Genomic DNA, 12,757 nt, shown 5'->3' on the forward strand with positions numbered 1-12,757 from the left:
TATTTTTGAGCTGAGTTCCCCTGTCCTCTCCTCCCAGGCCTGTGACCCTCACACCCAAAGCATCACTGTAGGCTTACCCACCGCCTTCCTGCCCCCAGCTCTGCCCCCAGGACTGGTGCAGAGCCTCCCTCTAGCCAGATGGAGCTGGGCTGGTTACAGCCACGTCCAGCCGGGTCATGTCTGGCCAGGCCTCACAGGGATGGCCTCAGACGCAGAGCCAGGGACCAGACAGTCTGTGGAAATGGCGCTGGTGGCCTGAGGCGGCCCTCCAGGGTGCTCAGCGCAGCCCAGGGGGAGCGTCTTCAGAGTGAGCCAGCCCCAGCATTGCCACCTCCTGCTTGCGTGACCCCGACTCCGGCCCACACACCTCACCCATCACCGGCACTGCCCATACCACTGTCCCCTCCAGCTGTCGATGTGCTCTGAGCCCCACCCAGGGTGCCCCGAGGAGATGTGGAGGGCCCTGCGGGGCCCCAGCACACTCAGAGACTACTGGGAAACAAGACCGAAGAAACAGCAGTTTCCAAAAGTTCTTTACATTCAGGATGAAATCTCTAGCATGCTGGGGGCCGGGTCAGGGCGGGACATGACCCACAGCCGAGCGAGCGGTGCCGACCACAAAGTCCCCTGGGAGCGTGGGGAGCCAGCGCCTTCTCTGGGGGAGGCGGTGGGAGGGCTGTCAGCTAGCGCTCGAGCCTGGGACTCAGAGTGGCGTGAGCACCCTGAGGAGGGCAGTTAACCCTGTCTGGGATGGGGGAGGCCAGAGGGGGTGGCCTTGGAGCTTGGCCCTGGATACATGAGCGTTCACCGGGTGGAGAAATGGGTGGAGAAACGTTCGGGGCGGAGGTAACAGCAAAAGCCAAGGCATGGGGGCAGAGCGGGGCGTGTCCTTCGCAGGAAATGGTTTTGTTGTCTCTGTTGGAGCACGAGTTTTGTAGGAGGGAGCAGCAACGATGAAGGTGAGGTCAGCTGGGGAAGGGTCCGAAAGCCTTGAGTGTTTTACCTAAGTCTGGGGAGCCTGGCCATTAAAGTACCTGGGGGTGACTCAGCCTGGCTGGACCCGGGCTGTGGCCACGGCTGGGGAGGAAGCAGCGTCGGAAGAAAGGGTTTGCTGGGTGAACAGGCCACCCAAACAGGGATGAGCAGGGACCCGGGAACCCGCTCAGGAGAACGAATGGTTTTCAGGGCTGCATCCAGCTCTGGGCCAACCGCATGGTGGTTGCAGGTCTTCCGTCCACCACATCCACTCCCTGTGGCGGTGGCAGGACGAGCGATAGCTGTCTCCCTCCTCAGTCACAGGAGGGGAGGAAAACCCAGGCCTTTTGCAATCGCTCTGATTCGGATGTTTTCCACCCCTTTGGACGCCCCCCCCCTTCCCTTCCCGCCCCTGAGCTCTGATCCGTGCGGTTTGCTAATGGAGGAAAGCCAGAAGCAGGAAGCAGATAGCTTAGGGAGTGGCTGTTCATGTGATTACAAAGTCTCTGCTTTCCAAAAAGTTTTGCCTCAGAGCAATTCCAATTGCCTGGCCTTGGGGTGGGATTCAGAGAGAGGGGTTCCTGTGGTGGGGAGGGGCTCCTAGGGGCACAGTGCCCAGAGGCCTGTGGGGTGCCAGGGGCCTCCACACCGCTCTGGGTCCTGGAGGGGCTTCTTGGCCTCTGTCGGGGCGTCCCTCCTGTATCTGTTTTCTCCTTCCCTTTTGGTTCGTTTCCCGCTTCCTCTCTCCCCTCGTCTGTCACTCCTCCCCCCCGCCTGCCCTCCTGTCTTCTCAGTCTCCTGGCTCCCTACCCCTGACTCCTGACTGCTCTGCCCCTGCCTCCCAGCCTCCCCCTGTCTTCTCCTCTCCATCTCAGCCCTTTCCCTGTCTCCACACTTCCACTCCATGCCCCCTCCCCAGGGTTTTCCTGAGACCTTTTCCTGGCACTGTGAAAGCGTCATTGTTCCCCTGCACTTGGACAAACCCTAGTGTTGTGGAATCAGGATGGCATTTTTGCGGTGGCTTTGGGCTGGGAATGAGCCGGGGTGGGGTGGGGGGGGCAATGAGGAGGCTGGGCCTTCTGGGCTCATGCTGGGCTGCGGCAGGAACCCAGAAAAGGGGAGGGGGCCTGGGGGAGGGGGCCAGGACGCCTGTGCTCAGACAAGGGGGCCCTTGAGACTCCGGAGGAAACCCAGGGGGACCTCTTGCCGCGTCCTTCCTCCCTCCCAGCAGCCTGCAGGCCACGGGGTCCAGCCCACCTGTCCCTCTGATCGCCTGCTTCCTCTGGGGCCTCCGCCGAGCCCGCAGCTGCCGGGACCAGGCTGCAGAGGCTGAAGCAGCCCTCCTGCCCACCTCCCCGGGCCGTGTGTGTGGACACGTGAGTGTGGAGGTCTTTGGAGGGCGGCTAAAGCAGTGTCACAGGGCGCAGGGGAAAGAGAAGCATGGGTCCGGGCACTGAACAGGCTTAAGCCCGGATCCTGGCTCCAATGCGGGCCCCACCGCTTACTGATTCTGTGACTTTGGGCAAGTGCTACCCCTGTCCCCAGCCTCAGTTTCCTCATCTGTCAGTAGGGTTCAGAGTGCTGATTTCATAGGGCTGTTGCATTGATTAGAGATCATTTCACGTGTCCTGCATTGGCCCCATGCCTGTCACCTAGGAGGACTGGGTGAAGAGCAGCCTCTGCCTGAGAACGTGGGTCCAAGAGTGTTTCTGCAGGTGTGAGTCTGACTTGGGCCAGAGCCTGAAAATGTGTGTCCGAGGGTGTCTGTGACAGGTGTGGACCACGCTTGGTGAAAGGGCCACACAGGGCTGGTCCCTTTGGAAGGCCCCAGACTGTGAGAGCATTCCTCATCTGTCTTGCTTATTTCCATATTCCTGGAATGTTCCACAGAGCCTGGGGCAGAGCGGGTGCTCAATAAATGTTAGTTGAATGAATGAATAATTGCAGGGGTAGCCAAGGGTCGGAGCTCAGAGGTGGAGTCGTGGTCCTAGGAGCAGGCTTGTTCTCTCATTTTCCCACAACCATTTCAGGAGCGGTTGTGCATGAGGTGGGGGGGTGTTGCTGTGGTGTCAGCGGACCGGGTTCAAGTCTTGGCTCCACGGCTGTGGGGCCCTGCACAGTTTGCTGGGCCTCTCTGGGCCTCTGTTTGCTCTCCCATAGAATGGAAGAGCTTTGGAGTGACAGGTTGGCAAGTGACTGGCCCATAGTAGGTGCTCATGAAATGTTAGCGCCCCAGCTCCTACACTCGGCAGATGAAGTTCCAGGTTGGGCCTGGGAGAGCCAGGGCTGAGCCCCGGCCTCTGACCGCAGCCCCTGTTTACTCCCCATGGGTCCAGGCTTGAGAGGAGAGACAGCACGGAGGGCAAGGGGGTACCTGTGGGCCTGAGGAAGGGGGGCTCAAGAGAGGAGACTCTGGGAGAGGGGCATTGCCTCCTCCAGGGAGAGCCCCCAGCCCTTAGAAAGGGTCCCCAGAACCCTCTTGGGCCTTCCAGGAAGGGCCAGCAGGGACGCACAAAGAGTCCTGGGCCCTTCATTCTCTGTGTCTTCATCTATGGAAAGGGCATCTCAAACCCAGGGCTCTTTCCCTCTCGACTCTAGGCCAGGATAACCTCGGCCGCCTGGCCACAGGAGAGCATGCAGACGGGGGCACAGGGATCCAGCAAGGAGCCCGTCTGTTCCTTGTTCCTCCCTTGCTTCTCTTGGCTCGGCCAGTGCCTGTCAGCTGGACGCACTGTGGGGTCAGCCTAGCGTTCCCTGGCAGAGTGGGAGCGTGAGGGCGGCTGCCAGGCTGTCCTATGGGCCTCAGGCAGGAAAGTGAGCCTGCCCAGTGGTCAGTGCCACGCTCATTCGAGAGATGGGGAAACTGAGGCCCAGAGAGGGGAAGGGATGCCCCCTGGGCCACCCAGCATGCCAGGGTCTGTGACAGTAGCAACACTTTCCTGTTTCTCACCATCCTGGCCGGATGGGTTCCTCATCTTAATATCGTCTTCGCACACTGCGGGGCAATTGAGAGGATGGGCTTGAGTCAGCGGCCTGGGTTCAAGTGCAGACTCTACCGCCTGCTGATAGTATAGCCTTGGGTGAGTTACTTAACCTCTTCATGCCTCGGTGTTCTCATCTGAAACCTGAGACTAAGCATACTTGACTCATAAGGTGATTGTACAAAGGGGGTCTGGCTCTGACAAGACACCCAACGAGTATGGCTATTACTGTGTCCCAGAGCTTGGCCGGGCGCAGGCAGGCAGAGGTGGTGTGGCCAGGGCTGGGGCTGAGGCCTGCAGCTGGGGCCCATAGCCAAAACCGTGATCCAGAGAGCAGAGGCCATGTGTCCTGGGGCAGAAGCCAGTGTGGAGCCATGATGCACAGGGCATGGCCTCAGGTCCTCAGCACCCCACCTCACTGCCCCCTCCTGGGCCAGCGTCCCTGGGATGCTCTCCTTCAAGCTACCAACGATGACAATGTCATCTCCCTGCAAAAAAGACTCAGTCTAGGGACTGCCCTGGTGGTGCAGTGGTTCAGAATCTACCTGCCAATGCAGGGGACACAGGCTCAGTCCCTGGACCAGGAAGATCCCAATCCCACCTGCCGTGGAGCAACTAAGTCTGTACGCCACAGCTACTGAGCCCACGTGCCACAACTACTGAAGCCCACACACCTAGAGCCCATGCTCCGCAACAAGAGAAGCCACTGCAATGAGAAGCCTGTGCACCACAATGAAGAGTAGCCCCCGCTCGCTGCAACTAGAGAAAGCCCGCGCGCAGCAACGAAGACCCAACGCAACCAAATAAATAAATAAACAAAAATTTTAAAAAAAGACAGTCTTAAAGGGGCCAAGAGGAAAACAAACTTCACTCTGAAGCCTGACTCACTACTGGTGGGACTTCAGGAAGCAGGGGCAGGGAAATTGATGGGCACAGTGACCAGCCAGACTCTTATGTCATGTGATAGGTGTGGATACTTCCAGCTGTCCTCAAAATTGAGGGAGCAAATGGGATCCAGGGGGTGGGAAGTCCACTCCATGGCCGGGGGGGCGGGGAGGGCAGCTCTACGGACATGAACGTGGTCCAACAGAACCAGCAGCCAGAGGTTGGCCATTGCCTGGCACCCAGGCCCCAGGGGACAAGTATGGACAGAGCTGCCATCTCTGTCTGTTCCCACCACCTTGGAAAAGCACAGGGCTCCCCCTTGTGGGCAGGAGGGGCCTGCAGGCCAGGGAGTCGGCTGATGGACCATCATAATTTTCTCCATCAAAGTCATACCTACTCATTCAAGACAATTCATTAATTAGAGCAGAGCATCCTGTCTCCTGGAGGCAACCTCTGAACACTTCTGACTGATCTCCTGCCGGCCCTTTCCTTGCACATTTTTCCTTTTTACAGTTTTACTCTGGGAGCAGTCTATATTCAATCGCTTATCCTGCTTTCTTTTTAAAATGTTTTCCCAAACCTTTTTTAAAAACCTCATAAATATTTCAATGGCTTTGTTGTCATTTGTCCAATGGGTGTAACGTCATTTAGGGAACCAAGGCATTCGTTTTTTTCCAGGCTGTCGCTGTCATAAACAATGCTGTGATGGATATCCTTGAACATCCCTGTGGTCTGCACCTCTGATCTTTTATTTCCTTAGGATGGTCGCCCAGATATAGATTTGCTGGGAGGGAAGGAATGGAACTTTTAAAGTTTGAAACCTTTACCAAGTTGCACTATAGAAATGCAGAAGGAAATGTACTTGTTCACGCCCACCCCCAGCAGCGTCTGAGAGTGTTCCCTCTCCACACCTGCCTGGTTGGCCTTCACCAGCAACAAGAGTTGGGAGGATTACAGAGCTGAAGTGCCCTCAGAGTTACCTGGTCCAATTGTCTGACCAGGGCAAAAGTCCCTTTGGCAATGTCCCTGATAGTTGTTCACCCAGTCTCTGCTTGCATACCCCTAGTGAAAGGGAGCTCACTACCTAGCGTCCAGCCACAAGAAATCTCATGAGCCTTTGGGAAGAAAGCACTGAGCCATCCCGAAAAAGTGCACAGGTAGTGTCAGCATCCTCTACATCTCTCCCCAAGCTGCTGGCTTGCCCGGATGTCTCCTTCCACTCCCCGCCCAGCTTTGCCCTGGTTACTCCCTGGCACAAGTCCTCCTTCCCACCACCATGCCAGCCACCATCTCTCACTTCCCAGGCTCCCCTCCATGGTGATTCTAGCCTGATCTGGAGGTCAGAGGACCTGATGCCTCGTCTCAGCTCAGTCCCTGATTTGCTATGTGTCCTTGAGCAAGTTCCCTGGCCTCTTTGGTCCCCAGAGGGCCTGTCTGTACTAAGAGGGCTGGTTTCTGAGCCCCACTGAGCTTTGCCTGAGCTCCTGGCAGTTGTGATTTCCCAGAGGGGTGTGTGGCAGGGACCCGGGTCAGGAGAGCCTGGTCAGGCCTGGCCTACTTCCCAGTCGGGATGGGCAGTGGTCCCTGCAGGGCCATTGGTAGTCACTGTCTGCTTCATGCTGACGTTTATGAGAAGAGGCCATGCCTTTCTGGGAGGAGAGGCAGGGGGAAAGTGTGGGGGGCAGAGAAGCCTTCTTTCTGTCAAAAATTCCTACTCCCTTTGGCCCTGCTCTTGTCTGTAAGCGTAAGAATGATGGGACTGAGCCCTTCCGGGAAGCTGCTGCTCGCTGCCCAGAGCTGCCTGCTGGCCTGCCCTCCCTCCATCCACTGCCTCTCTGCCCCTGCCCCACAGGCATCTCTCCCCTCTGACCCGTAGGAGGGCAAAGCCACTGGGCTAGGCTGAGCTGGAGGCCCTGGGGCCTGGGGGATTTCTTCTCCTGAGCACAGGCCTCAGCTTCATGGTGGGGACACTCTTGGGGGTGACAGACAGAAAGGGTGTAGCCTTGTGGAAAAGCCTGCTGGGCCTGGCCTCCTGCCCCTCACATGCTGGAAACTCTTTGGCAAGTGCTTCCCCTTCCCCGTGCCTCAGTTTCACCATCTGTTAAGTGGGTGATGATACTCCCTGCCCCACAGGGTTATGGGGAGAGTTGAATGGGAGCCTGACAGGCCGTGGAGCTGTAGCACAAAGCCTAGCTCACAGGTTGTCCTTCATAGAAGTCTGTTCTCTTCACTCTTCCCTTTGTCCTCTGCCAGCAGCATCCTCAGAGCTTCCACAGCCTTCCTCTACCTTTATGGCTCCCCCTGAGGATTCCAGAAGGTGAAGAAACCTAATGCTGTTCTTATTTTACTTGCCACCCCCCCACACCCCCGGCAACACAGGGGTGGTGAGCCCACCCTCTACTCAGGCTTCCCTCCCATCTTTGGGACTTTCCTCTTACGGTTTATGCCCATTGGTCTCAGCCCCAGCCTCTGTATCACCTGGAACACATCTGCTCCCTCTCCCTGCACAAGCCCCAGAAGCGAATGCTACTGAAATCACTGACGGTTACTGAGCACTTGCAGTGTCCACCCACCGAGCTAAGACCTTCATCTGCGTGAATGCATCAAATCCCTCCAACAGCGCTGGGAAAGCTGGCCCGTTACCATCATCCTGGGTTCCTGTGGAAACCAAGTCACAAAGAGGTTGCATAGCTTGCTGAAGGTCCCCCAGATAGTCACAGGCAGAGGTAGAATGCCACCACTGGCATCTGGCCCTGAAGTCGAAGATCTGAGCCACGTATCTTGTGGGGGGGTGTCAGAGCTGGGCCCTCCCAGTGCCTGGCCTGACAGCAGTGTGGGAATGGTGCGCTGAAGATGTTTGATACTGCAGGAGCCTGGAGCCCCTGTCCCTGCCCAGAAGCTCCCAGTCCTTGATGGAAGGCTCCAGAATGTCCAGGTTTCTAATTACCTGGTGTGGTGATGCGTTCCGACTCACCCCCTTGCTCTTCTCTCACCTTCCTGCTTCTCCCTTTGCTGCACATGCTGTGTCTTTTTATTTGTGTACCTTTCCTTCCTGTTCATTTCTGAAGCAGAGACTTTCTGGGAACTGAATTGTCAGTCTTGCCCCAATCCTCACCCTTCACTCTGCTGAGTGTCCCGAGATGCCTTGACCCCTGCCCTTGGACCCGGCTGTGTGAGGCCAGGTGCCAAGTCCCATCAGTCTCTGAACCAAGAGGCCTGCAGAACCAGATCCCAGAGTGGGTCTGGCTGGTGATGGCCCCCACATTTCCCACTTCCACCAAGAAGTCTCAAATCCTACCATTAGTGAGGCACCGCATGCCTGTCTCTTGTCCCCCTTTAAAATGTAAGTGACTTTAAGAACAGGGACCAGGCAACTGAGTTCATCTAGTACTTTATTTCGGGATTACTGCAGAACGGAGGCTGTGTAAGTTGGGGGTACCAGGCACCAGGTAGAAAAACGTGCCACCAGAAGTGGTTGGGTCACTGCACACCCCGTATCTTGAGACCAACACAACTCGAAGGGCCTTCAGAGTCCTAGGTGGCCTGTCTACTGCAAATTGACTGGACCCTGGGCCCTGGCTGCACGCCGAGTGCTCCCCTTGGCATAACTAGCCTCTCTCATGGACCTGACCAGTGCGGAGAGCCAGCCCTGCCTTGGAGCTCGGTCTTCTCCCCAGGATATGATGGCTTCCAGGAAGGCCAACAACGATCCAAAAGACATTAGGCAGTGGGCCCAGAAGACCAGCACGGCGTCGTTGTCACTAAGTTTAGATTTACACATTCAGCACGTACGTCCATTTCTAGGGTTTTGTCTGTAATTCTGGTAGGCTGTCACCAAGTGGTGGTAATGGTGGCTGGGCAAGAAAGACATGATTACTGAAGGAAGAAATTATTATTTTATATACCGCTATTGTTCTATATTATTAAATAATAATAATTAATACTCCTGTTCGATTTGCCAGGCATTGTTCTAAGTGTTTTACCTCACTTAATCCTCAGAACAGTCTTTCGTGGTAGTTCCTATCATTAGTCTTGTGAAGTGACTCGCCCAGGATCACAGAGCTAGGATTTGAATCCAGAGTCTGGTGTTCTTAACCTTTATACACTACTTCAGAAACGGGCAAATACCCAGGGAAACATTACTATGGAAACAGACCACCTCGTAGACCAGTACTTCTTAAACTTAATAGTGTATGAATTCTCTGGGGCTCCTGTGAAAATGCAGATTCTGATTCAGTGGATCGAAGATGGGGCCTGAGATTCTGCATTTCTAATGAGCTCCCAGGCAATGCTCAGGATGCCAGTCTAGGAATGACTGATAGTCACAGTGTAGTGCCTGCATTTAAGCCGGCCTCAAACTCAAATCCTGTGAGTGCTAAGCAGGTGACATAATGCAGGGCACAGTTGGTCGGAACAGAGGTGACACAGAGAATGCATTGCAGTCGGTCTGATGGGGTGGCCACTCCTTAACCTCAGCTGCTCATCACCAGCAAGGATTCTGGACCAATGTGGTCATATTTCTATGTGAAATCTCGCACTTTCAAATAATGGGGCAACAAATTCAACTCTCTAAAACACTAGGCAGCTTGTACATGAATGTTCATAGCAGCATGATTCGTAATAGCCAAAAATTAGAAACAACCCAGTGTCTTTCCTCTGATGAATGAGTAAATAAAATATGGCACGACCATATAATGGGATATTATTTGGCACCAAAAAGGAATGACATACTGATACATGCTGCAATGTGGATTAACATTAAAAACACTACAGTGAGCGAAAGAAGCCGGACACGAAAGGGCAATTATTGTATGAGATGTCAAGAGTAGGGAAATCTATAGAAAGAGAAAGTAAATTAGTGGTTGCCTGGGGCTGGGTATGGTGAGGAAGTGGGGGGTTGGATGGTGAGTGATTGTTAATGAATACAGAATTTCTTTGGGGGAGTAATGAAAAATGTTCTAAAATTAGACTGTAGTGATGGTTGTATAACTCTGTGAATATACTAAAACCCACTGAACTGTACACCTTAAATAGGTGAAATGTCGGGTACGTGAACCATATCTCAATAAACCTGCTTAAAAAAAAATACCATATAGGAGAGAGCCAGTTTCTTTAATATATAAAGTGCAGTTACAGATCAACAAGAAAAATACCAAACCCCGGCAGAAAAAAAAAAATCACAAAGTATATGAACTAACAGTTCACAAAGGAAACACAAGTGGTTCTTAAATGCAAAAATTCTCTCTTGGGCTTCCCTGGTGGCGCAGTGGTTGAGAATCTGCCTGCCAACGCAGGGGACACGGGTTCGAGCCCTGGTCTGGGAAGATCCCACATGCCACGGAGCACCTGGGCCTGTGAGCCACAATTACTGAGCCTGCGTGTCTGGAGCCTGTGCTCCGCAACAACAGAGGCCACAACAGTGAGGGGCCCGCGCACCTCGATGAAGAGTGGCCCCCACTTGCCACAACTAGAGAAAGCCCATGCACAGAAACGAAGACCCAACACAGCCATAAATAAATAAATTTTTTTAAAAAATGGCAGAAGACAACATATTTAAAAAAAAAAAAATTCTCACTTGCTCATAATACATGTCGTACAAGTCAAAGCTACTCTGAGAAGATTTTCTACCTCTTAGGTTGGCAAAGATGAAAACTCTGTTAGGGAGGAGACGGGACATTAAGTTGGTACACCTGCAGCTGGAGGCGTGGAAGCGGGTAGTGGCAATTGTCATCTTTAAAAATGAAAATTGTACATACCCATCAACCCGGCAATTTCACTTCTAGGAATTTATTCAACAAATGTACTGTCACCTGTGCAAAATTATATATGTACATACACACATATATGCAAAGTTATTCATAGTAGCATTGCTTGTAATAGAAGAGTGGAAACAATCTAGACATTTGCAGTAGTGATGGGAAAGCACTACGAACCTTGCATAGATTTGAATACTGTGCAACCCTCAAACACAATACAGCAGCTCTGTTTATACTGATCTGGTGGAAAATATTATATATATGTCTGAGATATATTATTAAGTGAAAAGGGAAGATGTAGAACCAAGTATATAATCTGTCTCCATACGAGTGAGGGAAAAGAAAGGCTGCACGTACGTATGTATATGGTGTATATGTTTGTAAATGGAGAGCCCATCTTTGGGGTGGTCTAAAGGAAATTCAGATAGCCACCAGGTAAGGCAGCAGATGGCTGGGAGCAGGGGTGAGGGGAGACACACTTTCGCTGCGTACAAGGTTGTATTCTGCCTGCGTTGTCTCTTCAGTAGCCATTTAAACCACACCACCCAGGGCCAGAGAGCACCTGTGTGAGGTCATGTGACCACCAGCTGCCCCTTCATGACGGCAGAGTTAAAGGAGTAGTTCCTAGCCACCATCGAGGACTTTGCTCCCTTAAATCTAAAAGAGATGTGCGCCACTCACCACCTCCTCTGTTCTCTGTCCCCACACGAGTCTCCCAGCCTTGGGATTCCCATGTGTGCTCTGAGGGTGACTCTGGTGTTCTCTGGACTGAGGACAAAAGGTATCTGGCACACGGGGACACAGGGCATGAAGGCTGAAGAGGGAAACCATGAGGACCCCTGTGGGGCATCATTTGGGCCTGTTGGATCCTAATCCCTGTGTTTGCTTCCTGTCCTCTAGGCACGCCCCAAAGGCGAGGGTCTGACCCCGTACCAGGGCAAAAAGCGCTGCTTTGGCGAGTACAAGTGTCCCAAGTGCAAGAGAAAATGGATGAGCGGGAACTCCTGGGCCAATATGGGGCAGGAGTGCATCAAGTGCCACATCAACGTGTACCCACACAAGCAGGTGAGCCGGGCGAGGGGCGGGGGAGCGGGAGCAGGTGAGGCAGAAGGACCAGGGGAGGGGGAGCTTTTCCCTTACTGAGCCTCAAGACGATGGGGATGGGACCAGATCTATCCAACTTAGCCCTCTCTTTCCTTGTCTCATAGGAAGTGGGGGGGAGAGGGCTTGTTTCTCCAGGAAGGGAAGGAAGATAAATGGGCAACTGTACGAAGACCCTGAGACCACAGACCCCAGTGAATTTTGAAAGTAACGAACTGCAACCGTGACACAAAGAGGGATACGCAGGCGGCGGGATGCTGTAGAAAAGTGCATTTTGTTGGTTCTTCGCCCAGTTGGCGCATGTGTACAAGGTGGATACTGGGTGCCAGATACTGTGCAACGGGGCTGGTGGCCAAGGGCCGGCCTGCCCTGCTGGGAGGGGGTTGAGGCAGCTCGTCCCAGGCAGCACTCACTTACTGCAGGCTGCAGAGAGGAGGCGGCATTTACTCTGGGGCCTGAAGCAGGGGAGGAAGCTAGACCTGTCACCAGAGGGAGGGTGGTCATCCTGGGAAGAGGGTGCAGCAAGTGCTAATGCCCTGAGACTGTTGGGCTGGAGATGCTCAAGGCTGAAAGCTCAGTGAAGGAACAGGAGAGTGGAGTGGGAGATACGGGAGAGCTAAATGGAGCAGTCACCAGAGGAATTCGGGGGGCCCTACAAGGAAGCCCCCAGCAACAGGGCTTTCGGCTTCATTTTGAGATGATTGCTTTGGTTGTGTGTAGAGACTGGCCTAGAGGGGCTGGGAGACTGGGGAGACCAGCAGGAAAGCCATGGCCATAGTCCCGGGCGAACCGAAGGAGGTCTGAACTAAGGTGGTGGCTCTGGATTTGGGTCCAACACAGAGCATCACGGGGTCGGATGTGAAAGGTGAGGGGGGGCCAGGAATCCAGGAATGAGAACAATCACACTCTGGCTTGAGCTCCTGAGTGGATGGAGGTGGTCGTTACCAAGGTGGGCAGCCTGGGCTGGGGGCAGTTGGGATGGGACAGAGGTGTTCTAGATAAAGGCAAGAGATCTCTAATACATGCTACATTTGAGATGTTCCTGAAAATCCAGGTCGA

At 54.0% G+C, this 12,757-nt stretch overlaps 1 protein-coding gene across 1 annotated transcript in view; it reads left to right on the top strand.

Moving 5' to 3' along the window:
* The window catches only part of ZCCHC24 (zinc finger CCHC-type containing 24), a 61,834-nt gene that overhangs the window by 38,051 nt on the left and 11,026 nt on the right, over positions 1 to 12,757 (top strand). The window contains exon 3 of the mRNA XM_067710382.1: positions 11,498 to 11,662. Coding sequence (XP_067566483.1) covers positions 11,498 to 11,662 — 165 coding nt within the window. The remainder of the gene's footprint in view (positions 1 to 11,497; positions 11,663 to 12,757) is intronic.

Source organism: Pseudorca crassidens, chromosome 16 (assembly GCF_039906515.1).
Source record: "Pseudorca crassidens isolate mPseCra1 chromosome 16, mPseCra1.hap1, whole genome shotgun sequence".
NCBI classification, from domain to species: Eukaryota; Metazoa; Chordata; class Mammalia; order Artiodactyla; family Delphinidae; genus Pseudorca; species Pseudorca crassidens.